A 27,046-nucleotide genomic window follows, 5' to 3' on the forward strand; every position below is an offset into this window, starting at 1 on the left:
GGTTAAAAAAAAGATAAATGGAAGATCAAAAGAAAATTACTCTGAGAGAAAAATTATTTTCAGGAAAATAGAACAACCAGAAAGGGCCTATTTTGGAGAGATCTCTGTCTTCCTATGACCCCAAAGTAAAAAAAAAAAAAAAAAAAAATTGCATCTGCAATGGTAGTCATAGATTTCATGTCAAACTCTGTCTCCGGACTCACATACTGGAGTCTTGTCTATGTCAAAATCCAAAGAAGGTTTAGGACTCTATCTCTTCTGGATTATAAGAATAAAAATAGTGGGCTACAGAAATATTCCACCAATATTGAAACAGTTTTGTTCTTTCATTAGGAGAAAGATGCAACATACAAGCTGTGCTTTCTATAAACTCCTGACCCCTTTTCAGCAGTAGATGCCTTTTGAAGTCTGTGTTGATGGGTTCATATTGATTCATCCATAGTCTCTGACTAGCCTTCTGTAGGACCAATGGCAGAGGAACTGATAGGATTAGGAGTGAGGTCTATCACTTTAAAGGAGCTAGAACTTGATGGTGGCTGCATTAAATAGAGCCAAATTAAGGTGTTATACACATTTCCTAAACAGCACATTTCCTAAGTCTTCATCCTCCTAATTAGAAGGACTTTACTTCCTTATGAAATGACCTGCAGATGACTGAACAATTTATTATTCTATTGTATACATCTGGCTTAATATATTTTAGAAATGAAATATTTATTTATTCAATTCCACATGTACAGCTGATATTCAAAACTTTCTTTGAAATATTAAATTTGAGACCTCCTTAAGTCAGACACTCGTGGTCCACAGAATGACAACTTTTTAGACACATTGAAATGTTTTTTCAGGGAAAAGCAAGCAGAGTGGGAAAACAGCAATAACAAAAACAAAGCAGAACAAAACAAAACAAAACAATAAAAATCAATTCCTCTTCCCCAACCAACCAGAAAGATTCCCCAGAGTTAGGGCTGGTACACCAAGTTAATTACAAGACTGTGTGACTTATTGTCTGTAAGTCACTGATTTTGTACTCAAATGAATATAAAGGATAATGATTTCCACTTAATTGTTAACTATTATGCCTTTGTAATTCTAAACATTGTTGTTTCTGAAAAGAAAACTTCCATATATTTGTGTGTATAAATGACATGGTTGCACAGAAGAATTAACTTTAAAAGGTTGATAAGTACAAAGAACAGCATATTGTATAATCTTTCAACTTTGGATGAATCAAGGAAGGATCTATGAATGTTGCTGAATCACGCATTGTGAAAATTTTAATTAGTTGTGTTAAAAAAGAATGTTCTGGGACTTCAAAGTCTTTGCCTTAAGAAACCTTGTAGATTCCACCTGGTTCTCTGTAAACACCTACTCTTGGACCCCTGAGCCACCTCATAAGAAGACTGACCACAACCTGCTGAAAAGACCATGGGGAAAGGCCTGAGACTACAAAAAAAGGAGGGTCCCAGCTGAGCCTGACCTTCTCATTGTCCTTGCCAAGATACCAGGCATGTGAATGAACCTATCTTGGACCCTCCAGTCCAGTCCAGCTACCAGATGAATCTCATCACATGACACCAGTTGAGGTGTATCTCCCAACTGAGTCCTGAGTCACAAGATCATGAGGTTCAAAAAACTGTTGTCTTAAACCACAAAATTTGGGGATGGTTTGTTAATAGTAATACAAAATCAGAACATCCTTATTAAAATTTTAACTTATTTGATCAAAACCTTTATTTATTTATTGCCAACAAAAGATTTCTTAGCTGCATTTTGGAAAACATTTTTCCAGGCAATAGATTTCTTTATTCCATGAACTCCTATCCCTTTTGCCCCTGTTTTTAACCTGTTTTTGCTTGTTCTTATCACTGTGGCTACAGGTTCTCATTTCCCAGCAAGCTTTTAGCTAATCCTGTCCTTGAGTCAGGGTGTATATATGGATCACTGTCCAGCAGCCCAAGTGACTCCATATCAAAGTTAGTTTAGATGAGGGTCTGACCTCAAGCCTTTGTGCCCGTTCTAGCAGGTTGGACTCTGTGTTTTTCTTGTGTTCCCCTTTCTCATAATGTAGTCCCAAGAACTGGTTCTTAACCTTGTCCATTCTGATTAAGGGTCTAAACTGGTAGACTTTCTAATACTCCACTCTAGATTGGGATCTTTCCTTGTTTTCATTTTCTGTAAGTGCCATATCAAATTGCCAGACATTTGGCAGCTTAAAATAACACTAATTTATTATCTTACAGTTCTCTAGATGTCTAGGTTCAGCATGGCTCTGTTGGGTCTCTGCTTTGGGTATAACCAGATTGGAATCAAGGTGTCAACAGAGCTGCATCCCTTTCTGGAGGCTCTGAGGATGACTCTAATTCCAGGCTCCTTCATATTGTAGCCAGAATCCAGTGTCTTGCCGTTGTAGAACTGAGGTCCCTGTTTCCTTGCTGGCTGTCAGCCAGGGGTCATTCTCAGCTTCTAGACACTGTCTACATTCCTTGGCTTCTGGCTCCCTTTCTCCATCTTCAGAGTCAGCCATGGTGCATGGAATCCTTCTTTTGCTTGGAATTTCGCTGGCTTCCTCTTCTGCCTTTCTTTTCTCCTTTTAAGAGTTTATGTGATTACTTGAAGACCCCCAGTTAACCCAGGATAATCTTCCTATATTTTAAGTTAGGGGAGTTAGTAACATTAATTCCATCTGCAAAATAGTTTTAGAGCAGTACCTGGATTAGTGTTTGACTGAATAATCAAGGGATGGGAATTATGGAGGGGTATCTTTAGAATTCTGTCTTTTCAATATTCCATCCTAGGAACTAAAGATCTGTCTTGGAACCAAGGAGCTGAGTTCTTGCTACCACCCATCTACCCTGGCTCCCCTACTTCCCTGGCCTAACCCTGGCTTGCCTTTTGTCTAAAATGTCAGTGTTACCTGTTTAAAATATTTTCATTACCATGTTTTTTCCCCACTTGCTAAGATAACTTTGACCATTTTCTGAATCCCCTTAATGATGATTATCTTCCTGGATTGCTATCCATTCCTTCCTTCCTTCCTTCATTCGACAAGTACTTATTGAGTACTTATTATATGCCAGGTACCTTCTGAGAAGCTGGTGATATGGTAGTGGAAAAAACAAAGACTATGTCCTTAAAGTATGTGCATTTGTATAGATAGAGAGATAGATCATCAGACATATACAAATGAGTATGTAATAAAATTTCAAGTGATTATAAGTGCCATGAGGAAAAATGAAGGAAGGATGGTTCTCTTTGATTTAGGGTAGTCAGGGATGGCTTCTCTGAGAGACAACATTTAAGTAGAGACTTGAGGGAAGATTAGAAGTAAGTGTTTATAAGGGCAAAAATGTTCTATGCAAAGAGTTCTGCTCAGTACTTAGTGAATCAGATGGGAGGTAAAGCAGCTGGACCAGGGTGAGGAAAACAGGAAAGGAAGTCAGAGGGGAGGCAGGAACCAGATTTTTGGGGGCTTTAAAAGCCATGAAAAGGACACTGGTTTTTACTTTGAGTAAGGTAGGAAGGTATTGGCGAATATTCATCCAAGGAGTTAAATGATCTGACTTACGGTTTTGCATGATCAGTCTGGCTGCTGAAGGAAGCAGGAAACACCATCAGGAAGCATTTGTTATCATTCAGGGTGGAAAATGCTGGTGGTTTGGACTTAGGTGATCGCAGTGGAGGAGCTCAAAAGCGACTATTAGCATCATCTCGAGGGAAGGGATATCTATTGCTTGTTCCTGTGGACTAATATTCTGTCTGACATACCCACAGTGGTCACAGCTCTGGCCACTTCTTCAGGGTTCCACCTAATGGGCTCTTGTGTCTTTTGTATCTTCTGTCTGATAACATCCAGCTCTAAGTGAGCTCCCATATTCAAACTGCCTAAAACAACACAACTAAGATCCAAGGAGCCCAGGACGGGCACAAAGAGTTGCGCCCCTCCCGTGAAGCTCCATTTTATGCGTGTTTCTTTCTGGGATACCCCTGACATTCCAGGCTTGCACGTCTTGGTGGACCAGGGATCTCCCCTTGCTCCCCTATGGGATTACACTTCAGTGGCTCTCTGTTTTAAAGCTTCCAGGGGTGGTGCCGTTATTCTTTGGAATATTCTCAGTATTGTATAAGTTCTTATCTGAGGGCAAAGTTGATTTTTGGAAAGAGCCACAAGTAAGTCCAAGTCAAATCTGATGGAGAGGCTACATCAAGCGGCATGATCGTCTTTTAATCAAAGTAGAGTGGATTGTGATTGGCGGAATTCCCAAACCTCATGGAAGCTGTGTGTTCTTGCAAATCCCGAGGTGCTGTACCAGCCACTGCTCCTAGATGTCCTCCCTGCCCTGCCCCTTCATGTGTCAACATCCTATCTACTTGCTGACTTATAACAGTTAAATTTTAAAAAAAATCTCCCCTTTCTAGGTTCTCATCAAATACACTACCAGTGTTCCCACAGGTACCCCAGTGAGTCTTTGAGACATTTTCTACCTGAATCGGGAAGAAAATCAAGGAATGGATGAAGCCCCTTGTGCCATTTCCAGTCAGTCCCCTCCCCCCAAATATAGGTGCAAAATACATGTAAGTTCCTCAGGGCCTCCCTCGTCCTTTCAGGGCTCTTGCAGGCCATTACTCTGATAAACGACTTTTGGTGAAAATGTGGGCTCCTTCATGTGTGCCCACCCCAGACTAGGCTGTGAGGTTTTTTTTTATAAAAACTTTGGTAAAAGTAAACATAAAATTACCATCTTAACCTTGTTTTTTTTTTCGGACGCGCAGGCTCAGCGGCCATGGCTCACGGGCCTCACTGCTCCGCAGCATGTGGGATCTTCCCAGACCGGTGCACGAACCTGTGTCCCCTGCATCAGCAGGCAGACTCTCAACCACTGCGCCACTAGGGAGACCCTATCTTAACGATTTTTAAGTGTGCAGTTCAATAGCATTAAGTAGTTTCATTGTTGCATAATCATCACCACCATTATCTTCATTGCAAAACCGAAACTGTATCCATTCAACAACTCCCCATTCCTTCCTCCCACCAGCCCCTGGTAACCACCATTAATTCAATTACTATCTCACATAAGTGGAATGATACAGTATTTGTCCTTCTGTGATTGGCTTATTTTGCTTAACATGTCCTCAATGTTCATCTACGTTGTAGCACGTGTCAGAATTTCTCTTTTTTTAAAAGGCTGAATAATACTCCATTGTATGTATTATCATATTTTGTTTATCCATTTACCTGTCAATGGACTTTCGGGTTGCTTCCACCTTTTGGCTCTTATGAATAATGCTGCTATGAACATAGGTGTACCAAAAAAAAAAAAAAAAATCCAAGGAACAAGAAAAAACATCTTTGAATAGGAAAGAGATAGTAAAAAGGCTCAAGACTAAAGGGACACTCTGGATAAATTCTTTACAATGTCTAGTAGGTACCAGACTTATTTGGAAGATGAATAGGTTAGTGGTCCCCAACACTTTTGTAGATGAAAAATTCTTTACACCTAAAACTAGTTCAGTTACTGTTTTGGGGGTGAGTCTACTACAAATGATTAAGAATATACTTTCCTGCTTTCCAAGATCTAGATGCTTTTAATAATAAATAACAACAACAAAAGCAAAGCAAACTCCAATGAAAGCAGAAATAGGGAGGCAAAGTGCTATGGGCATATAGAAATAAAAACAGAAATCAATATTATGGCAAAGTTAATGAAATTCAAGTCAGAGTGAGGTTCTGGGACTGCTTACTATCTTTCTCCATCCCTGGGAACTGCCCCAGTTGGTGAATCGTTCTGGAATTCGAATCTCTTTACCTATGAGATGGATATGGAGGAAAATTGGGAAAAACAGAGCTATGCTCCTTTGCTTGTGTCTACATTAAGACATATATATCTTTCATTCCGTGGGAAAACATAAGTTTAATTGAACGGATACAACAATAATATATCAAGAAAAACCCTACAGAATCTAGGAATTAAAGATGGTTTGGACTTTTCAAATGTTTATTGCTCCATTTTGAACCATCTTCTTTGTTCATTTTACTCCTAATCTAAAAACTACCCCCAGGACCATTTTTACACCTTCGACCTTGCCTGAACCAGCTCATTATTAGCGTGAAGGAGTTTGTAAGATTAAATACCAAAGTTTTTTTTTCCCTCTTCCAGCCATTTTACTAGTTTTCTACATCAAATTCTCTCTCCTTAAACAATAGTTCTTTGTACACTCTAAGCTCTTGTCTCTACTCTCACTGCTTGCCCGATTTTCCAGTTTCCATGCCATTTTAATAGGAATTTTAGGACCACTCTTGCTTTTACGCAAGGGTCCACACATTAGGACATCTAAATACTTCCCCTCATCTCCCCAATCTCACACATTCTTCCATCCACCCTGCAATCCTTCCCTCAGACTCTTGGTCCATATGGATTTAAGACTCCTAGTGCTTTGAAAAGCCAATAATTGATAATAAATATCTAAAGTGATTATAACAGTGCCTGGCACTTGGTGACACCTAGATGACCATTGACAGTTATGATGATGTGAGAGCCACCTGCAATATTGGGATCTTAAGACCAATGCCATAGGGGTCATGGAGAGAAACACCTGGGAGAAAGTTTGTGACGTGTTCACCCAGGGCCTGACCCAAAGAGATGTTCAACCAATCTTAACCAAATTATTATATACCATGCTTTTAAATGTTTAAGCATTTTAAATTATTTCTTTCAAAAGTATACATCCTACCAAGAATAAAATTTAATGTACAATTCTGAAATACTATTTGATAAGAGAGAGAAATTCAATGTTTGCAATATATACTAATAGTAATGATTTCAGGTTTAGAAGGAATTCTTGTCCTTCGGAATCCTAATACTATAAACTTGATACCAAATATTAATAAATAGGCTTTTGCTAGTGGATATCAATTCTTTTTGAATTTCCATGCATGCATTATTATTTTGGCTCTTTAGTTTTATATCTAGAATATGTTCATTTTTAAAAAAGAAAGGATGAAGCAGGTAGATTATATTGCTTGCTGCTTCTAATTTAACACCAGAAGTTTGACACTAGACAGACTTAGCAGGTGGTAGTTGGTAAGAAGAACTTGAAGCAATATAGTTCATTGTATTTTAAGAGAGAAAAAGTATTAATTGTCTGTGCCAATGTGAATGAGGAATGGGAGAAATTATAGAGAACCTAGGGCTTCATTAAGACCTGGCTTGGTCCAATTGCTGTTATGAGAAAATTAAAAATAAATGGACAATAGTTTCCACCTCTAAAACATATTATATGCAGTACATACTTTAACCTAGTTTACAATTTACATTTATTATGCCCAGTGAAACCACAAAGCCAATGTTTAATTTTACAGTTTAAAGTCACACATAGGGGAAATGCTTTACAAAATAAGATATTGTTCCTTAATGAAAAATATTACAGTATAGGTCCCAAAAGTCTCAGTTCAAGTGGTTTACGTGAATAACAGAGTTGTTGTGGAATGCAGGCTACAAGACACAGTAATGCTTTCAATAGTCGTTTCAGATTTGAAATTTGCCAAAGCTGAAGAGACATTTGAAACAAGACCCGTCTTAGTTTTCCAAGATTGTTTTTGGTTTTCCAACAGCATTATATTTACTGAAAAATGCCAACACTTCTGGAAATTTGAGTGTAAAAAGCAGCTTACATTTTACTGCTTGTATACAGCACGTAAATCTTCAATATTTTACTCTACCTTGAAAGCATCTTTCAAGATTTAAGAATCTCAGTTCTACCTATTTTTATTACCTGACTTGATTCACAGACTCTAATATAGAAACCAAATATTCGTGCCAGTGCCTACATCAAATCGAACATATTCCCGCAATCTGTTTAGTTATCTGCAGTCTATTTACAAGCAAGTGCATGATTTGCTCTGATCAGTGTGTCACACTAAAATGTAAGCAGTATTTGTTGACTCCTACATTTATGTCATGCTGGAGTGTGTGATGCAAAAATACCATCCGGAGACTTTCTTAATCCAAAGTCTAGTTTCACAAAGTCACACAGAGTATTATATTCTATCCTAGATATACTCAGCATGGGGTGAGTGTTTTTCATATGTTGTGAATTGTTACAGAAAAGATGGAGATATAGTGGCCAAGTGTATGTGTGAACATAAAATATTGCAAAGCTTAAAGTCCAGCTAAATATACACAGAAGTTCCTTTGTGTATAAGAAACAGACAAGTTTCTTTGAAAGGAACGCTGATGGCTTAGTATGTGATGGAACATGACATCTAAAAGTGGGCTACACCAACCTGATGCTCTTCAAGTTTGGACGTCACATTAAGCATCCTCAATGTACATGTAGCTTATGTCACTAAACACTGCCAATCTGAATCACCATTAAATACAATTTCCCAAACTTTGAGTGTCAAGTTGTGCCCAAGCTTGACAAACTGCTTAGAGTTCTTTCTTGCAAATTGAAAAATCATGTAGAATAAAATAGTAACTCAGAAATACCACACTTGGCAGTTGGTCACTGAAAATGTTAGCACCTTGATAAAGATTACAATTGTTCATTGGATGTGCCAAAGGAAAAGTAAAAGAAAAAAATGCCCTGTTTTATTTATAAATCACAGTTTTCCTCACAGTGTTAGACTTGGGTCACTCTGATGTGGCAGTGCCTTATAGGATGATGGGCCATTATTTATTTTTTTTCATTTGACCTATGGCAGTACACATGGCTCAGCCAGTGGAGCTATGAGATAAGGACCACAGACAGCAAACTTACTCTTAGTGCTAGAATATTAAGAGGGTGCAAGTAACAGGGTTAATGAATGTGTATGTTTCAGTCCTACTCCATTTTAAAACCAGCGTTTTCTAACAACAGATTCCTTTATCTTTTCTACAAAATCTGCATTAAAAATTATGATATAATGGCACCGGAAAACTATTTGCCAGGTTGAAAGCTTTTCTGATCTAAACACTACGTATATTCTCATTTTCTGGCTCACTAATGCATGGGTTGGTGTTTCAATATGTTCTCATACATTAATTGAATAGAACACAAAATTATGTGGTATAGACTGATGTGTTTCATGTGTTATAACTTGAGCAGTCATTTCTGTAGTTCATGATAACAGGGAGCTATTAGAAAGACTGTATTTTTCAGTGGGCTATTGAGCTAAGTTGATCTACCTGTTTGACAACCTAAAACTACATGTTGTTGACAAATGAGAAAAATAATAGAGAAAACATGTAAATTCCTTTTCTGTGTGTCTATATGATAGATCACCTTGACCCTGTACTTGGTTCTATTATAGCTTTGGATGGCCATTTCTGTCTTCAAGGTCATTCATTTACTTTGTACCTTTGAAATGTTAAAAAAAAGTAAGGTGTTTTTATGGCTTCAAGTTTAACTACTAATAGATTACTAATAGTCACCAATCATACCAATGAGATTTCATACTCAGCCATAAACTATTAGCAAAATCCAGCCATTATTAATTTGAATCTTATTTCACAAACAGTGAACTCTAAGTTATAGCACAAGTCCTGAACTTCTTTGACTCTGGCTGTTGTCCTCACCTAAACCATTACAATGACCTTGTCCAATGAGGAAGGAGTAAAGGGGAGAAACACCAGAACCAGAGATTAATCTAGTCAATTGTGTATCCAAAGGTGCTTTGCCTTATTGCTATGACCAGACTGTGAAATCATAGTCAGGAGCAAGCTGGTGTGCTCAGAGGTGTCCTTGCTTGTCTCAAGTCCTATTATCCCTCCAAGAGATTAATTTGTAGTAGTAAAAAGTCATATTGTATCAATGGAGATCCCAACCTTGGTGAAACAGTTATGACTACAAACATTTGAATCATTTAAATCCACTTTGTTTACTCTCATCTATAGAATCTTAAAGATACTAGAGACTGAATGATACTAATTTTAAGGAGGGTTTCTAGAGCAGCAAAAGACATTATTTGGTTTTATTATCATTGATATCACTTGGAGGCTGTGATGTATCAACAGCTCCTTGTCCAAAGTTCATCAGTGAAGCTCATGGACCTGATTTTGAATTGTGTCTTAGCTTCTATGGGAAGCTTCCAGGCTACCTATGTATCTTAGTTTAAAACTTAGACCTTAGTTGCTTGAATAAATGCTTTTCTTATCTGAAGCTTGGAAAAATTAGTATTAAATGGAATCCAAAAGACCTATTAAAATAACTACAAGTGATGAACACTACTAGCCATGGAAGATTAAATTTAAAACTTACTTAGAAAGAAAAGGGATAGTATCAGAATAAGAATACATGAGGAATATATACATATATACCTGTTTCACACAGAAAGCTTTCTGTAAAAAAAAAATACAAAAGCAACCAGTGCCGTATATTATGTAAACTCACAAAGTGTACTTTATACACAAACATGAAGCATAAATTAAAAAGTAGGACAACAGCAAAACATCTTAAATATAGAAGAATTTGCACATATTTTTGTTAAATAAGAATAAATAATTTTATCACACAAATTCACATACCAGTTGCAAAAACAATAAATTACTTTTTTTTTCAGTGCTGCAACTTTTTTTGTTTGTGATTAATCCCTTCATTCTTAATGTGCTAAAACTGTTTCCACAGGAAGGCAGAGGAAGTTGAATTTGCTGAATAAATTAAAACAATGTCCTTAAAGCTCTAAACAATAAGGGAGGGCTTCGTTTGACTTTTTTCTGTTCCCAAAGAAATAAATGCTATTTTCTTCTGGGCTCCCTTAGTATTTAATGAAACAACCTGGAGTATTTAGTTTTGTGAGTGAGATTAGATTCTTACCAACCTGAGCATTTTTAGACAAGTTTTTTTTTTTTTTTTCTTTTTAGGAAGTAGCCCCTAGCATCCTGAATCCTACGCTCTATTCAAGATGTAACTATGGAAAGGTAAAAGGCATAACCCAATGTGAAACTGAACTGAATTATCTTCATTATAGAGGATTTTCCCTTTGCTCATCATTCTCTATGTCTACCAAACACTCCATTTCTCTGAATTTCAGTTTCCAGTCTATAAATTTTCTCAGGAGTTTAGACATACATTCCTTAGTCAGTCTGTTGATACCCATACCAAACCAAACCAAACAAAACAAAAAACCCTAAAGGAAACTCCTTAAAAGCATGGAATAGTGGTTTATTTGTTCTAAGCTCTCTAGGGTTGCTCCCATGAGAAGTGTAAAACTTTAATATTTGGGGAAAAAATGAATCATTGGTAAATCATATTTAAAAGTCTATGAATACAGTATGGAGAAGCAGAGTAGGACAAAATCATGTTTGCTCTTCAATTATTTTTTAATGTTGCTGTCAATATAACCACAAAAGATAAAAAAAAAAAAATTGTCATAGTTTAAGTACTTGATTCAAGTTATTCTGAATACTGGAAAAAGTAAAGTTGGTCCTTCTCTTAATTCTCTCTGCATGGTCAATGGTCGGTGTGATTTTTATTTTTAATTTTTTTTTCTGACTGATATGAATAGCTTTGCTCCCTGTCCCTGATATCTGGTACCTTTATCAAATGGAGGTTACCAGTCTTGTATAGGCCTCCTTTTTCTAACTGGTAATTTATTAAGAAAAAAGGACCACATCTAAAGCAAAGTCAGTCTATGAAAATCCAAAGGATGATTAACAGTTTTGATTTCTTAATGATTTCTTATGAAAATACTTAAAACAGTGAGACATCCATTCCCCTGGTCTATTGAAATGAATGTGCTATATAGCAAGATCAATTACATAATCCTCTTATATTAAAAATATCTTATAATAAAAATAAACTCTCATGAGCATAAGGAAACTCAAACAATAGTTCCCTAATATCCTTATATGCAAATCTTTACAAATAGGCACATTTGGTATGATTATTATAAAATTTTATAAAAACAAGTAGCTTTGTGATATTTCACAAAGAAAAAGAAAAACCAGATGAAATGAAATATCTTAGGTTTTCTGAGCTATGGGGTAGAGGGATGCAGTTTACTGTCTATGAGATTTTTATGCAGATGACTGTAAAAGTTTTCCATGTCTAACTATTCTAACTCACAACCTAGCTAGACAGGCTATGGAAATAAGAGCAGACTTTGCAAAGACCATCACATTTCATCACTCAAATACTTACTGGTACAACCAAATGCTTTCTAATTGGGAAAAATCTTAAGTACAGTATAAGTATACTTGGATTAAGAAAAAAAGACAATGCAAGGAATTATTGCCTATGGTGTGGAAACAGTATTATTAATACTAACTATTTTTTTTCACTAGCCACATTAATGATAACCACTTCTAGATATGGCTAACTACCAAGTCAACAAGAAGTACAAAACATTGTAGGTCCTACAGAACCCTTGAACAAAACAAACAAGCAAAAACAAAATGCATTTTAAAGGCTCGCTGGTAAGAGGTATACCAGTGTTGAAGGTGATAGAAAACTCTTTGCTGTGTGTTCTGAATGTATATTACACATTGTGAGATATCAGATGGGAACCATAGAAAGAGAAAGCAGTTGTGAAAATATAACTTGAAAATATGGTGAAGCATGTATTTGTTTTCTTTTTAAATTCTAACAGGAGGAAACTAATTTTTAGACTCGATAACATACACACACACACAAACATTTCTTCTACCTCCTAATTATGCATTAGTTTGGCTGGCTGCCTGAAAAAATACAGGCAGTCAAAGGCTTAAATAAATGGACCCCTGTATGTATTTAAATGACTAGATATATTGAGCTTCTTTTTTCTTTTCAGAATTTCTCAGAAGATTCTTGCTGTCAAAACGGTTTTTGACGAAAATTTTATCTCCTGTAGTCTAAACATATACTAAATCTTTCTTAAAACAGCAGCAAGTTCTTAATTTCCAGTAAAACATCCACAGCTCTTTCTAGAAACTGGAAGGAGTGGAAACAGCTGCAGACCTACTTTGGTCAAACACTTTTTTATAGAAATATATATATATATATATGTATATATATATATATTTTAATAGAACCAAGTGATATAAAGTGACATACCAAGGAAGAATGTATTTACAAACAGTAAAAATAAGCTACTGTGTAAATAATATGCACGAAAATGATTACGATGCCTTTGCAGACATTCTGTAAGAGGTAGGTGACAAGGGGGAGACTGCTCTGCCATCTTCAAATGTCCCCTGATCCTACATTCATCAGTGTTTTTGTATTCTTGTAGGCCCAGGGGATGTTCAATAACTCCCAAGTCTTTCTATATTCCAAGGTCACCACTGTCCCATGAAGCAGTGCACATCTTTATTTGGTCGCTGAGAGCAGATTCTGCCCATAATCGGACTCCTGTTGACAATGACCCTGAAGTGTGACTTTCCGTGCTTTCGGTTGACCTCGTGTTCACCACGACTGTGTCAGTGATGAATCATCCAGTTGTCTTTGCAGAAGATCATAACCACAGGCTAACATTTCTTTAGCAAACATTGCTTAAATGCAGAAGGCCTCTGAGAGAGAAGACATCCCTTTGCTAACTTCCGGTTTCCATCCTGGCACTGCACCGTCCTGGTGTGCCAGCCCGTGTCACAGGTTCTAGAACAGGCGAGCCAAGGGCCCGTCACCCACTGCAGCTGTGGAGTAGGCGATCCCACTTTATTGCTGCTGTCGCTAGTGACAGAGTTTACTTTTGGAGTGGACTTCTTGGGAACAAAAAAACTGTAACGGACATCTAAGGCTTTAGTTGGGTCTGTTGCAAGAATCTGTACGATTAGAATTTCCTTCGTGGCTGAGTAGCCCATCCCATGTAAGAAGTCATCCCTGTGGCTCCAACCACTATAGTTCATGACTGTTCCATTGATGTCAATGATGGTTTCCGAAGTGGAGATCATGTACTTTCCATTGATAAGGTACTCACCGTTTTTCTTCTTCAGGGCTAAGTAGGCAGTGAATCTAGTCTGGTCTTTGGCTTTGAACTGTCGGACTTTAATGTGAGTCGCGCCTTCCGGGATCCTCACAACATCAGTGTAACCCTTGCTGGAAGCAGGAATGTCCACAGGGGAGAGAGAAAAAAAGAAAGGGGAGGAAAGAAAAGTAAGTAAATGCTTAACAAACGGATAAACAAATAGAAATTCTCTAAAAGTCTCACCTTACCTTAATATAAAGTTTTAATGTATTAAAAAGCTTCATTTTAAATTGCCTTCAAAAATTAATTTTCTTAGAACAAAATAAAATTGCAGTTAGACTATCACATTGTATACATTTGTATTATGATGTTCAAAATTAGGATGATGTTAGCAACCTGCCTTGGTTTTAAAAATTATACTACCTTTAGTTAAAGATTTACACAAAAATCACACATCCTTATCAAATCTTATCATCTTTACAAAGCTACTTTAGGTTTTTTCTGGCACAAAATGCCCGTAAACACAAACCAGCAAAAATCTACCCTCAATTAATCTCATAGAAGTCTTTCAATGAACGTTCCTCAAGCTTGTTTGCATATTAAGATCATGTGAGGATCTTTTAAAAATTCCAAAGCCTACACATTTAAATCCCCAGACGCCAGAACAGTTAAATCCCCATCTTTCAGGATGGGTCATAGGCAGCAGTCCTTTTAGAGTTCCCCACACTGTTCCAAGGTGCAGACTAGTTGGGAAACCACGGATTTAATTATTTGTTGGGCTATAGACAGGTTAGAGGCTCTGACTCCATTTCTACTAAAACTCTGGATTTCCTGGGGCAAGACAGAAAATAGAACATAAAATTCTTTAACTGCGTAACCGTAGCTTACCAGAATCATCAAAGGACAAAAGAATCCTTAATGCCTTAGCAAATTTCCCTGAAAGCTTAGGGTCTGCAAAGTGTTATGGTCAATTGAGCGATGCTTTATGGTGAGTGACATATGAGATAGATCTCTAATGACCCATCATCTGCTCAGGAAAATGGGCAAAGGCATAAATATCTCTGATACCCATAAGGTTGCAGAAAACACAAGGACAGAAAGGTTAATTAAGCACCAAGGGACTAGACCAGTGGGGAGGAGTCATCTTTTGCCCAAATCTTTGCCTAAGTAATTTCACATTAAGGTCCTCATATGTTTTACTTTCCTAGTTATTTAAATGGAAACAAATACTTTACTTGTGCAGTTTGACGGATGTGTGTGAAATTTAATTATTCACTTCTGAATTCTTACTAAAGTTTAGAGGATACGGGATAACGGATTCATATATGTAAAATCCAAATGTGTTACCCACTCAAACATTTCCTCTGAATTGGAGACGAGGCTTATCCCCAGGGAAGGCCCCTTTCTATTGGGCATCTGACCTACCATGATGGCCAGACAGGTGTCAGAGCTTCCTACTGTGTTGAAGAGAGAAGACGCAATGCTGATGATGTTGCTTATCTATTCAATTTGATTCATTAGCTTTTTTTTTTTTTGTTGGTCGCACCACTTAGCTTGCAGGATCTTAGTTTGCCGACCAGGGATTGAACATGGGCCCTCAGCAGTGAAAGCCCGGAGTCCTAACCACTGGACTGCCAGGGAATTCCCTAATTTGATTCATTATCTTAATTTTTCTAATACATTTGGACTAGATTCTGTCAGAGGATTTTTTTTTTTTTGAAGTATCTAATATTAAGAGATGAGATGTTTCTACAATGGCTTCAAACAAAGCCAGGAGAAAACATTCCATCTTACCTAAAAAGTCTATAACGTGGAGATGTTTTAAAGTATTTGCACAAGTTCACTCCAGAGCTAATGAGTGGCAGTTCTAGGCCTCTCGACTCACACTTTATGCTCCTTTTACCACGTCCCCATTGCATGAATCCCTTTCCTCCAACAACTGTACTTCATAACAGTTAAAATAAGTTCTGGTGACGTTCAGAGTTTAAATGATACCAAACAGAGTGTCAAGAAAGCGAAGAATATAGGGTAAGGGAATTAGATGGGAGAGCCTTTTTTTTAATCCTGTTCTTAGAGTCTGACTCATGTTCACGAGAATCGCTGGGAACTCTCAGCACTGCGCAGGCCTCAAACTGAGCTTCCAGAGCCACTGGGAAGTATGAGGATTCATGCCCTGATTTCTTTTCTTTTTTTTAAACATCTTTATTGGAGTAAAATTGCTTTACAATGTTCTGTTATTTTCTGCTGTATAACAAAGTGAATAGGCTATACATATTCATATATCCCCATATCTCCTCCCTCTTGCGTCTCCCTCCCACCCTCCCTATCCCACCCCTCTAGGTGGTCACAAAGCACCGAGCTTCTCTCCCTGTGCTATGCGGCTGCTTCCCACTAGCTATCTATTTTACATTTGGTAGTGTGTATATGTCCACTCTCTAAACTTCGTCCCAGCTTACCCTTCCCTCTCCTCATGTCCTCAAGTCCATTCTTTATGTCTGCATCTGTGTCTTCATTCCTGTTTTGCCCCTAGGTTCATCAGAACAATTTTTTTTTTCTTATATTCCACATATACGTGTTAGCATAAGGTATTTGTTTTTCTCTTTCTGACTTACTTCACTCTGTATGACAGATTCTAGGTCCATCCACCTCACTACAAATAACTCAAGTTATTGTTTCTTTTTATGGCTGAGTAATATTCTGTTGTACATACGAGTCACATCTTCTTTATCCATTCATGTGTTGATGGACACTTAGGTTGCTTCCGTGTCCTGGCTATTGTAAATAGTCATGCTCTGATTTCTTGATGTTTTAGTAAAATAGGTTTCCCTTTGTACTCTTTATTCATTTTCTTTGCACCCTTCTTGGTATCATTTACACTTTAGACATTAACCAGCTTCCTTGGCTACCATGAATGAATGCAGATGTTTTCATATAACTATGAAGTATGACGTGTGGCTGGCAAGGCAGGGGAATCTTCTTTTCTTCAGGGCTAACTCCCCAGTACAAGAACAGTACCTGCCATGAAGGAATACATGCATTCTTACATACTAAGCATGCTGCCATGGAAGGGACATTCTAGTGGGGTGGGGCTTAGACCCCCAAACAAAATATGTGACAATATTTGTTGATTAAGAGCTGTGAAGAAACAGAGTAAGAAGATAGAGGAACGACAAGGATGGGGGAGAGATGCTCCTATTCACTTATGGAAGCCACCACCTTTTTGGGGGGCGGGTAGTGGTGACATTTAACAGACATCTAAAGGAATTCTAGAGGAAGCACTGCTTATTAAGTGTTAAAAATTGTTCCAGGCAGAGGAAATAGTGCACATGCTGCCACTTGCCATGTTTGAGGAGTGTTGGGAAGTCCAGTATGTTAGCGCAGAGCAAGGGAAGTGGCCAGTGTAGAAGGGACTCAGAGCGGGGCAGAGACCAAATGTTTTAGCATCTCACAGGCTATGAAGAGATCTCGGACACTGACTCTAAGTGAGAAGGTAGCCATTGGAGGGTTGAGCCTAGGAATGCCACCATCTGACTTAGGTGATAAAGTGATGGCTCTCTCTGCTTTGTGAAAAAGAGTCTGTGAGGGGCCAGGGGCCAGGAGACCCGTGGGAAGACCGCTGGATTTGTCCAGGCAAGAGACAATGACTACCAGATGGCAGTGCTTCTGCTTGTGCGGTAAGGGGCAACCAGATTCTGGACATATGTTGGAAGTAGGACTGAGAGAATGTGCAGATGGATGGATGTGGGGTGTGAGAGAAAATGAGGTGTGAAAGATGACGCCAAAGTTTTGGTACTAGGCAGTAGAAGGATTGAGTTGCCCTTTACTGACATGAAGAAAATTGAGGGAGGAGTAAATTAAAATTAGGATCATATTTGTGAAGAGGTTTGAACTTAGTGCAGTAGTTTAATATGCATTATCTCATTTGGTCCTCACAGCAACATTCACTTGCAAGATAATTACTATTATTTCCATTCTACTCTCAAGGATGCTAATTGTAAAGAAGTTGAGTGACTCTTCAAAGATCACATAGCTAGTGAATTACTGAGCCAGAGCGTGATTGCAAATATTCCAGCTCCAAGATCAATGTTCTCTTTTATCGATCACACTAGGCCAAGATAATTTATATAGGATACTCAAACAGGTCATTTGTACCACATACTATAATCTTGGTCAAATCAATTTGCAAGCAGTTATGTGGGATCCTGCTTGTTGCTATCATGAATGTCTTCCTTCCCCTTTTCAGGTGACATCAAATATGCGGATATTTGTTGTAAATAAAAAAGCTTAATGCTAAATTTAGCATTATAAAAAGAGGTTTATAAGTTGATGTAGGAAGGATACACAACATACAGTACATAAGGTAAGGTATTATTTTTTAAAAAAATAATTTTATTTCTCATTTGGTTCCTGAATTTTTACCCTTCTTTCTTTTTTGGTTTCTTTTTTTCTTTTTTACAAATGGCCTGTGCATCCTATTTTTATGACCTAAGCTATAGCCTCTACTTTGGCATTTATCAGCCAAGTAAAACTGGGTAAGTCTTAAACTTTCAGAGTCCCAATTCCCTCATTTGTAAAGCAAAACGTTAGACTGGATCATTTCTAAGGAGCCTTGAACCTTTGAACTATATTAAAACACAGGATATAATTGGACTTGCAGGGGTTTTGACCTAGATGGCCCAACACAATTAGATGAATAATTATTATATCACTAGCAAATAGGATTAGTAATGCATATTTTAATACAGAATAAATTCTCCAGCCATACTTTTTTTTTTTATCATATCAAAGGTCATTTCTAGTTTTTTACATTACCATGGCATGCGATTGTTTTAAGAAATTCTTATTGTTGACTTGGTTTGTATATTCCTCTCCAGTTAAAGACAACACAGCACATATATCAGGAATACAGGTGAACCTGACCAAGACCACTTAGCATAAGAGTGGTCTGGTGAAGAGGAAAAACAATCCTGCATTCCAGCAGACTCTTTAGCTGACTCAGCCATCCTAGCTGATAGTATAATATTTCACGCCAGAAAGTGGTAAAGCAAGAGTGTAATCAGGACCATAAGAGGAAGCAGAAAACTGACATTATTCTTTACAGAGTAGATATAAACCAGGATAGCTGTCTCAAAAACAGGCTTGCCATCTACACTACTGCAGATAACTTACATTTTGCACTGAGAAATGTTTTCTCAATAAAACTACAGCCTAATGAGAATGTATTTGTAAAAAAACAAAACAAAACAGTAGTTACGTTGGAAACCAGCCATCTCTTCCTAAATGGTGTTTCAGAAATAACAGATCTGCAAGATATGGCTAAAGTGGAATGTCACAGATTTTTTCTTTGCCTTTTTCACACTCTGTAAAACCTGGACCCACGGCTACTGCAGTTAATCTGCTCGCAGAGGTGCCATGGATTTCCAGTCGGCATGCAGAGCTCATTTCATGTCCTCTCCTTCCCTTCACTTCTCATATTCATAATGTGTAACTAGGTCCTGGCTAGATGTCCTCCCACAGATAGCTTATGATGTAACACAAGTTCTCCTTTATCAATTTTGCAAGAGTCTAAAGCTTCGTTCAGATCAGATAAGGGCAATCGTTCTCTCATGTTACCTTTTTTTATTGAAGGTTCCAATCACCTTTGTGCAGCTGGAGTTGTCTCCTCCACACACTCCGCACTTGTCATACTGCAGCTTCGAGCCAATGATGCCGTCACAGCCCGTCCTCACGCACTTTCCCCGGACGCAGACGGAATTGCTGTATGGCCTGCATTCCGTTCCATCGGTCACCTGAATAATGAGAAACACGTTAGCAGGGGGAAACACTTGGGCCTGCGTAGGTGGGTTCTCTGATAAAATTGCAAGTTCTAATTTGGGAGTTTTAAGTTTGATTGGAATGGCTAGTACTTTGGAAACTAAACAACCAATCAAAAAAAAAAAAAAAAAAACATAGTTTCCAGGAGTATCCAACTGAAAAATTCTTGACATATTGGCAGAAAGAAGAACTGGGATAGATTGGGGTTATGCCCTTTCTCTCTTCTTTATCTCTTGAGCTTAATTCCGAATGTGTTAGGAGACCCGAGGTCCTAGTCTCCATTTCTGTGTGGGTAACACGTTCCCATGGTATAGTCTTGCCTTTTTATTGCTAGAAACAATCTTTCACTTAGTGTGGGACTGTCTGTCACTTGTGTGGAGAGCAGAATACGAGCAGGCTCACAAACGCAGACATCCTTTTTGTTTACACAATTGTTTTTTGTTAATTAATTTTATAGTTGATGTACAATGTTGTGCTAGTTTCTGCTGTGCAGTTAAGTGAATCAGTTATACATACGCATTATATCCACTCTTTTTTAGATTCTTTTCCTATATAGGTCATTACAGAATACTGAGTATAGTTCCCTGTGCTATACTGTAAATTCTTGTTAGTTATCTGTTTTATATATAGTAGTGTGTATGTGTCAATCCCAATCCCAATTTATCCCTTCCTCTCTCCCCTCTTGGTAGTTTGTTTTCTATATCTGTGACTCTATTTCTGTCTTGTGCATAATTGTTATTACTATAACAAAATTGAAAATCTACACTGGACAGTCACAACCTTGTAACGGTTGGAAAGCATTCCCTATTGTGTTGAACTGTGAGACACTGAAGTAGAGACAATTTTGTGTAAAAAAGAAGTCTGGGAAGGTCAGAGAAAAGTACTTACTGGAAGAGACTGAATATTTTTGAAAAAAAAGAATTAGCATATATTTAATAAGCTAGTTACAAAATACTATGTATATGGACTCAGTGGTTTGTGCATATAAGTATGTATAAGTAACATATATAGTCATATGTGTAAACATACATATTTTGTATTTGTGTATATACAAAACTCTTTCATATAAGTGTGTGTATATGAGGGTGCATATGTGTATAAAGTGAGGTAGGGTATTCTTCAACAGGTTAACAGCTCTCTAAATGATTATATTTCCAGGTAATATTTTTGCTTTTATCTCTCTATAATATTTTTAAATGAAAATGTATTATTTTTCAATAAAAAGATAAAACATTTTAAATGTTACATAACTTGGACATTAACTTATTTTTCAATAATATGTCATAAATATCTGAAGACCAGTTACAGAGATGGTTTTAAATATAGCACCTATTTGCAAATTAGATAAACTGTTTTAAACTGCCGCATAATGTTGCTTGTGAGAAATGAAACTTCAATAAGTTAGAAAACGCTCTTCTGTGGAAAACAAGGGGTAATTTCACATGCATATATTATAAATGTGTATAACTAAAAGGACATTGATTCATTTTAAAGGTGCAAGACATTTTAAAGTCTAGGTCAGGGATGATGATCTTGAATCTATCTTCATGAATCACCAAAGAAATTCTTCAGTAAAAGATGACAGAAAAATAGAAAACTTTCTTGTTTTATAGTCCCCTTTACAAATGTACCTAGGGAATACTATTTTGAAGTTAAGTTTGCAATTCACCTTCTTGACAGAGAGTTACACTTTTTCAAAAATAGCTTTTAAAACATTTACTTGTTCTGTTTACAAAATCCTTTTGATTTATTGTAGCAAGTTTGAAAATATAGAAATTACAGAGGTGAAAATGAAACCTTCCAAAACCTAGCCACCCCCCCAAATAATGACTGTTTACATTTGGTATGTGCAGGCTCCATTCTACCAAATAATTTCCACCATGGACGCCTACTGTTTCTGGACCGTCTGCATGCAGTTACCTTTGGAGAAAACACTACGTAGTAGCCAGTGCCCTTAGCTCTGCAGGTCAGTTTGCACACATCTCCTGGCAGGATGCCTGCATATTTGGGAACCCATTCCACAAATGTTTTGACTCCTTTTGCATCAGACTGATATCCATTTTTGGCCTCACACTGCTCATGACGAAAAGATTTACCTAAAAATCAAGCATGTCACATTATTACTCTCTCTGTTCTGAAACTTAGATATATTCTTGTTCATTTAAATACATTTAAGGAGATGATAGATGATATATTTTTTTTCCAGAGTCTCTCTACACCAGTGTTGAAGGATTTTTATCTTCAACACAGAGTTGAAAACAGCAATTATTTTCTTCCTACTCCCTGAACACTCAGTTGTTTATAATAATAATTTAAAAATCACTCATGTATTTGTTATTGATTTGCATACTGGTGGAACTGTGCAGTACAAGATTAATAGGCTATTTCTCCAGCCTCCGCTATTTAATACTGCTAGAATACAAATTACACCCGACACATGATGGTTGCTGACACTTGGGAGCAGCGTACCATTGGCTGGGCAGGGTAAGACACTGCAGGAGCGGTAGATGGCCCTCTTCCCTGTGCAGTAACGGCCATTGTTTCTGGGCGCGGGGTTATTGCAGTGGCGATAGGCAAACTGTACTCCTCCCCCACATGAGCGAGAACACTGGCCCCAGGAACCCCAGGATCCCCAGCTGCCATGGCTCGATGTCTAAAACAGAAAATAGAAGATATTTTAACTGAGAAGGGAGGAAAACATTCAAAATGTACATTTGGAAATCACATGCATTCAATGACTCAGTGGAATGTACATTTGGAAATCATTTGAATTCAGTCGCTCGGTGGACACTTCATCACAGTTAAATTTTCACTGAATTTAACATGGTCACAGGTATTGAACACTCTGGAATTACAATGTGATTCCAAATCTTGGCAATCCACGTTTTCTGTCCCCCACCCCCCAGCACTAGAGGGTCTGGACACTTCACCCTAAGTACTGAGCACACTGCAAGGGTTGCTCGTGGCTTCTTTGGACCTTCTGATACCGCACATTTCTGTTAATAACCACCGAACCACGGTTCACTTTGTGTCCACCCTGATATTGCATCTTTAAAGAACTGTGTGATGCTAAAGATTCTGTATGATTCCAGGTTGATTATGCTTCCATCTTTTCTCCCTCTTTAGCACTGAAGTTCTGCAGTCCCTTTGTTGACATCACACGTCCCACCTGTGACAGATCCTCTGCCACATGCATAAATGTATCTGACCTGGGCTTGGCTTCATTACACCCTGTAAAGAGGAAATGGGACAGATGCTGAAGAGCACCCACATCACAGGGAATGAAGAGTCCTGTTATGACATCCCAGGTTTATTGCTATAGAAACACGGCAGGCAGCAGGAAGCTGAGAGACTCCAAAAGGAAGATACTAGAAACGCCTTTGCTGAGGGGATTCCTGAAGAACTTCCTCTGGTTGTATGTGTCACGGTATCTGCGTCAGGGTATCTGAGGATGCTTGCTTGTGTGTTAGTCTTGAAAGGCACAGGCAACACGCCTATGGCAACACTCTTCTAGGGACTTTGAAAATGTTATGAGTGAGAGGGAACAAATGCTTTGCTTGGACCTTGACAGTGAAGGTGTCAGTTGTTGACATGAAGCTGGACCGGGTGCATAGGGAGGGAGGAGGTGTCTCCCTGGAGCAAGTGTGGCTATTATAGTTCCTAAAGTTAGATTAACTTGCCATGAGGGGGAAAGCGTGACCATTTTGGACCAAAGCGTGACCATTTCACCAAGTATGCATGAGGACCACGTATCAGCTTTGCTGTTACTTCCTTACCGAATTTAAATAAAGGTATTCCAATAACTTTACGAGCAGTTTGAAAGTAAACTCCCAAGCGGTAATTTGGGGCCCTACGTGGGGTCTCAATTAGACAGAATCTGGGCTGTCTACTTATTTGCTACAGGATATAACCTGAGATCTGCATTTTCTCCAGTAATTGACAGCTGGGGATGGCTCTTGCAGGTAAAGGAGGGAGCTGTAAATAGATCCCTCAAGGAAAAATATTTTAACTAGGAAATAGAGCCTTCTGTGGCCAGTCCCCACAGGTGTCACAGGAAGGTACATCAGACCTTAGGTCTCCAGGCCCTGCATGACAAGAAAATCACTTACTGAATAATATTTTTTCTTGGTCTTGTCCACACACTTGCCCTGCAGGCAGATCCTCCCTTTTCCACATGGTGTCCCTTCCACGGCTGGCAGCTTCTTGGTCAGACACACCATCTGGCCCTGGCGCACCACGGCGCACCAGAGGCGGGCGCACACGTCCATCCCGGGACACACCGAGTACTCGGGCCCGAAGGTCAGGTTGCACTGCTGGCTGGCGTCATAGGTCTGTCCCGGCAGTTCCTCGGGGCCCAGGATCTGCTTGCGTGGCAGGTCTAGCAAACAGTTACCTAAAAGAATAACCAAGATTGACCACTGTTCTGTGTTTCTGTTTCAAACCTTGAAAATTATGGATCTGAAAATGCAAGACTCCAGCTGGTGCTGAAACACGATGCATCTACAGATCTGCAGTGTGATGCCCTGGGGAGGGGACTCCCTGTGGATGAGGCTGAGCGCCTCTGTGAGCTCACCAGCACCCACTAGGATTTCCCATGGATGATGTGCTCTGGGGCATACATAATGATGTGCAGTGGTTTGATTAAATAAAATTATTTCATAATAATTAGCTGTGAAAATAGTCATTGTGCTGAGGGACTAACAGAAACTGGGTTGGACCTAGAGGAAATAAGATAGTGGGTATAATAACAATAACAACAACAATAATAATAAATAGGTGTTTACAACTTTGAGAAACAGAGTTTGTCCTTGCACCCTTTCTATATCCCTTTCTCCACTTCCAACTACCCCATTCTTTTTTTTTTTTTTTTTTTTTGCGGTACATGGGTCTCTCACTGTTGTGGCCTCTCCTGCTGTGGAGCACAGGCTCCGGACACGCAGGCTCAGCAGCCATGGCTCACGGTCCCAGCCACTCCGCGGCATGTGGGATCCTCCCGGACTGGGGCACGAACCCGTGTCCCCTGCATCGGGGGGGACCCATCCCCCATCCATGTCACCTTTCCATTAATTCCATAAGTAATAAACAAGTGGATGCCTCATTCATTCCTGCACTCAACCAGCATTTGCTTAGCACCTACAATGTTCTAGCAAACATACTAGATATTAGGGATACAGAAAAATGACCCAGATCTGCCCCTAAAGGTCTCCCAATAAACTGAAGGAAATAAAGTCTTTCTCTTAGACTGAAAGAATTTTAATAAAGAGCTTTCAAGCATCACATATCAGGAGCAGTGGGAGGAGAAAAGAAAACATCTTTGATAACTTGGGACTAGGCCCATTTTTTTACTCTTTGCATCCTTTTTCTCCCCTTTGTATCAGTTATTGAATGCAGTTGATATTTGTTGGGTCTTTGGAGTGTGTCTGTCACAAACAAGTTGGTGCTCTCAGTACGTAGTGATGTGGGGATTATAAAGGGATGGCGGGGGAGGTCAGTAGAAGCTGACATAGAACAGTGCAAATTCAGAAGCTGAAATGTGCCTCACCTTCCCCGAAAAGCTTCCCTAAGAAATCCCTTCCCAGTGAGTTAACTCCTTCAACTTCTTCTCTTCATACAGGAGCTTACATATTGCCCATCAGTTCTGGTGTTTTTCTGTCTACTTGATTTTAAGATTTACACACTGATTATTAACAATACTAAAAATAATTGGGGCTTCCCTGGTGGCGCAGTGGTTGAGAGTCTGCCTGCCGATGCAGGGGACACGGGTTCTTTAAATGTATTAGCTTATTCAATCTTTACGAGAACACTATGAAGCAGATTCTTTCATTGTTTTATTTTGCAGATAAGGAAACTGAGGAATATAAAGATGGATCAGTTACCCAAGGTCCCATAGCTGTTAGGGTTTTATGCTCAGAGGCCCATCCTGCCTCTGCTGAGCATGTGGATAGATTGCTTATTTTATTGCTAAAGGGCAGGCATGTGTAGGGATCCTTTAAATGGTAGCTAAAGGAAGAAACAGTTGGTCTAAAGTTTAATTCTGGCAAAACACTAAATGGCTGAGTGTTCTTGGCCAAATTAGTTAACTGCTCCCTAATTTATTTTTAAGATCTGTGAAATGTTTCTCTCCTCACTGTGACACTGGAAGGGTAAAATTAGCTCACAGAGCTATAAGGGGGGACCAGAAAAATAGAAAACAATCCTATTGGTACTATGCCCAACATATTTAACAACATTTCAGATGTATTCAAGTCATTCTTTTTATTCAACAAAAGAAAACCATGTTTAAATCTTACTTTCCACTGAGAAATGGAATATTCAGCACATTTTAAGTATACTGCAAATGTTTTTACAACTACACTCAAGTTTCTTCAAAGCGAATACCTTGAAATTTGTCAATCTGTGTTGGAGGCATTATATGAAAATGAATAAAGAGCAAAGTTCCTACTTAACTTCTGAGCCAGAACGTTTGAAGAGGTAAAGCTTCTTAAGGCAAGCCAGAAAAAGCATTAAAAATCAGTATCCAGCCAAAGAGAACTTGGGGAGAAAAACATTAAGTTAAAAGAAAAACATCAACAGCAAGTCAATAGGAAGGAATGATAGTAAAACCTCACTAAGCTTTGTTTAGAAGATAAAGTGAGATGAGGCCCTTTGGAACTCCGGGAAAAGCATTATCTTCCTTGCTACATAAAAAAGAGCCTGTGTAAACCAGGGAATGCATAGCGGACTGCTGATGGTAGAAGACTGTCAACAGATCTCTGAGGCAGCAAGAATGCTTTCCAGTTCTCCAAAAGTGCTGTTTGAAGAAACTTTTCTCTTTTTTTAAATTTTACTGAAAAGCACAGACTGTAAGACTGGGTAACTAAATATTAGCTGGGAAGTCTTTAACATGTGTGGGTGCATGTGGCATGGGTTGACCTCGTTTCTCCCATGCTGAAATAACTCAGCACCTCTCCGTGGATATGCGGTCACTGATACCTCCTCTACCTCCCTGATGATGTATGATGTGTGAAAAGAAACGTACAATGCAATTTGGAATCGGCTTATGACAAAGGAGGCTCCAAGATGTGGCCTCTCTTTATGAAGCTCAATACCAAAGTATAAGTTTTAAAAATGTATAACATATTTACTTGGCTATTAAAAAAGAGAGATATCTTAGCTCTATGGTTTTCCCTTAGAGGTCATTTGGAGATGAACTTTTCTTACTTAAAATAAAATGACTTATTCAGATTTGCTATTCATTTATTACTTTAATGCTCTCAACATTAGGATTTGTTGCTGCATTAGTTTCTGTTAACAGTGAAATCTACAGTCTATCCATTCCATCTATGTGTTGAATTATGTCCTTTGGCAATAAAATAGGTACAGACAGTGCTA

At 38.4% G+C, this 27,046-nt stretch overlaps 1 protein-coding gene across 1 annotated transcript in view; it reads right to left on the bottom strand.

Moving 5' to 3' along the window:
- Positions 1 to 7,298: 7,298 nt before the first annotated feature.
- Positions 7,299 to 27,046, bottom strand: part of ADAMTS5 (ADAM metallopeptidase with thrombospondin type 1 motif 5) — a 51,264-nt gene continuing 31,516 nt past the window's right edge. Inside the window, exons 5-9 of the mRNA XM_019922266.3 lie at positions 23,785 to 24,068; positions 22,145 to 22,328; positions 21,596 to 21,771; positions 19,475 to 19,650; positions 7,299 to 13,992 (exon numbers count right to left, since the gene is read on the bottom strand). Coding sequence (XP_019777825.2) covers positions 13,425 to 13,992; positions 19,475 to 19,650; positions 21,596 to 21,771; positions 22,145 to 22,328; positions 23,785 to 24,068 — 1,388 coding nt within the window. The 3' untranslated portion in view covers positions 7,299 to 13,424. The remainder of the gene's footprint in view (positions 13,993 to 19,474; positions 19,651 to 21,595; positions 21,772 to 22,144; positions 22,329 to 23,784; positions 24,069 to 27,046) is intronic.

This window comes from Tursiops truncatus, chromosome 4, assembly GCF_011762595.2.
Source record: "Tursiops truncatus isolate mTurTru1 chromosome 4, mTurTru1.mat.Y, whole genome shotgun sequence".
NCBI classification, from domain to species: domain Eukaryota; kingdom Metazoa; phylum Chordata; class Mammalia; order Artiodactyla; family Delphinidae; genus Tursiops; species Tursiops truncatus.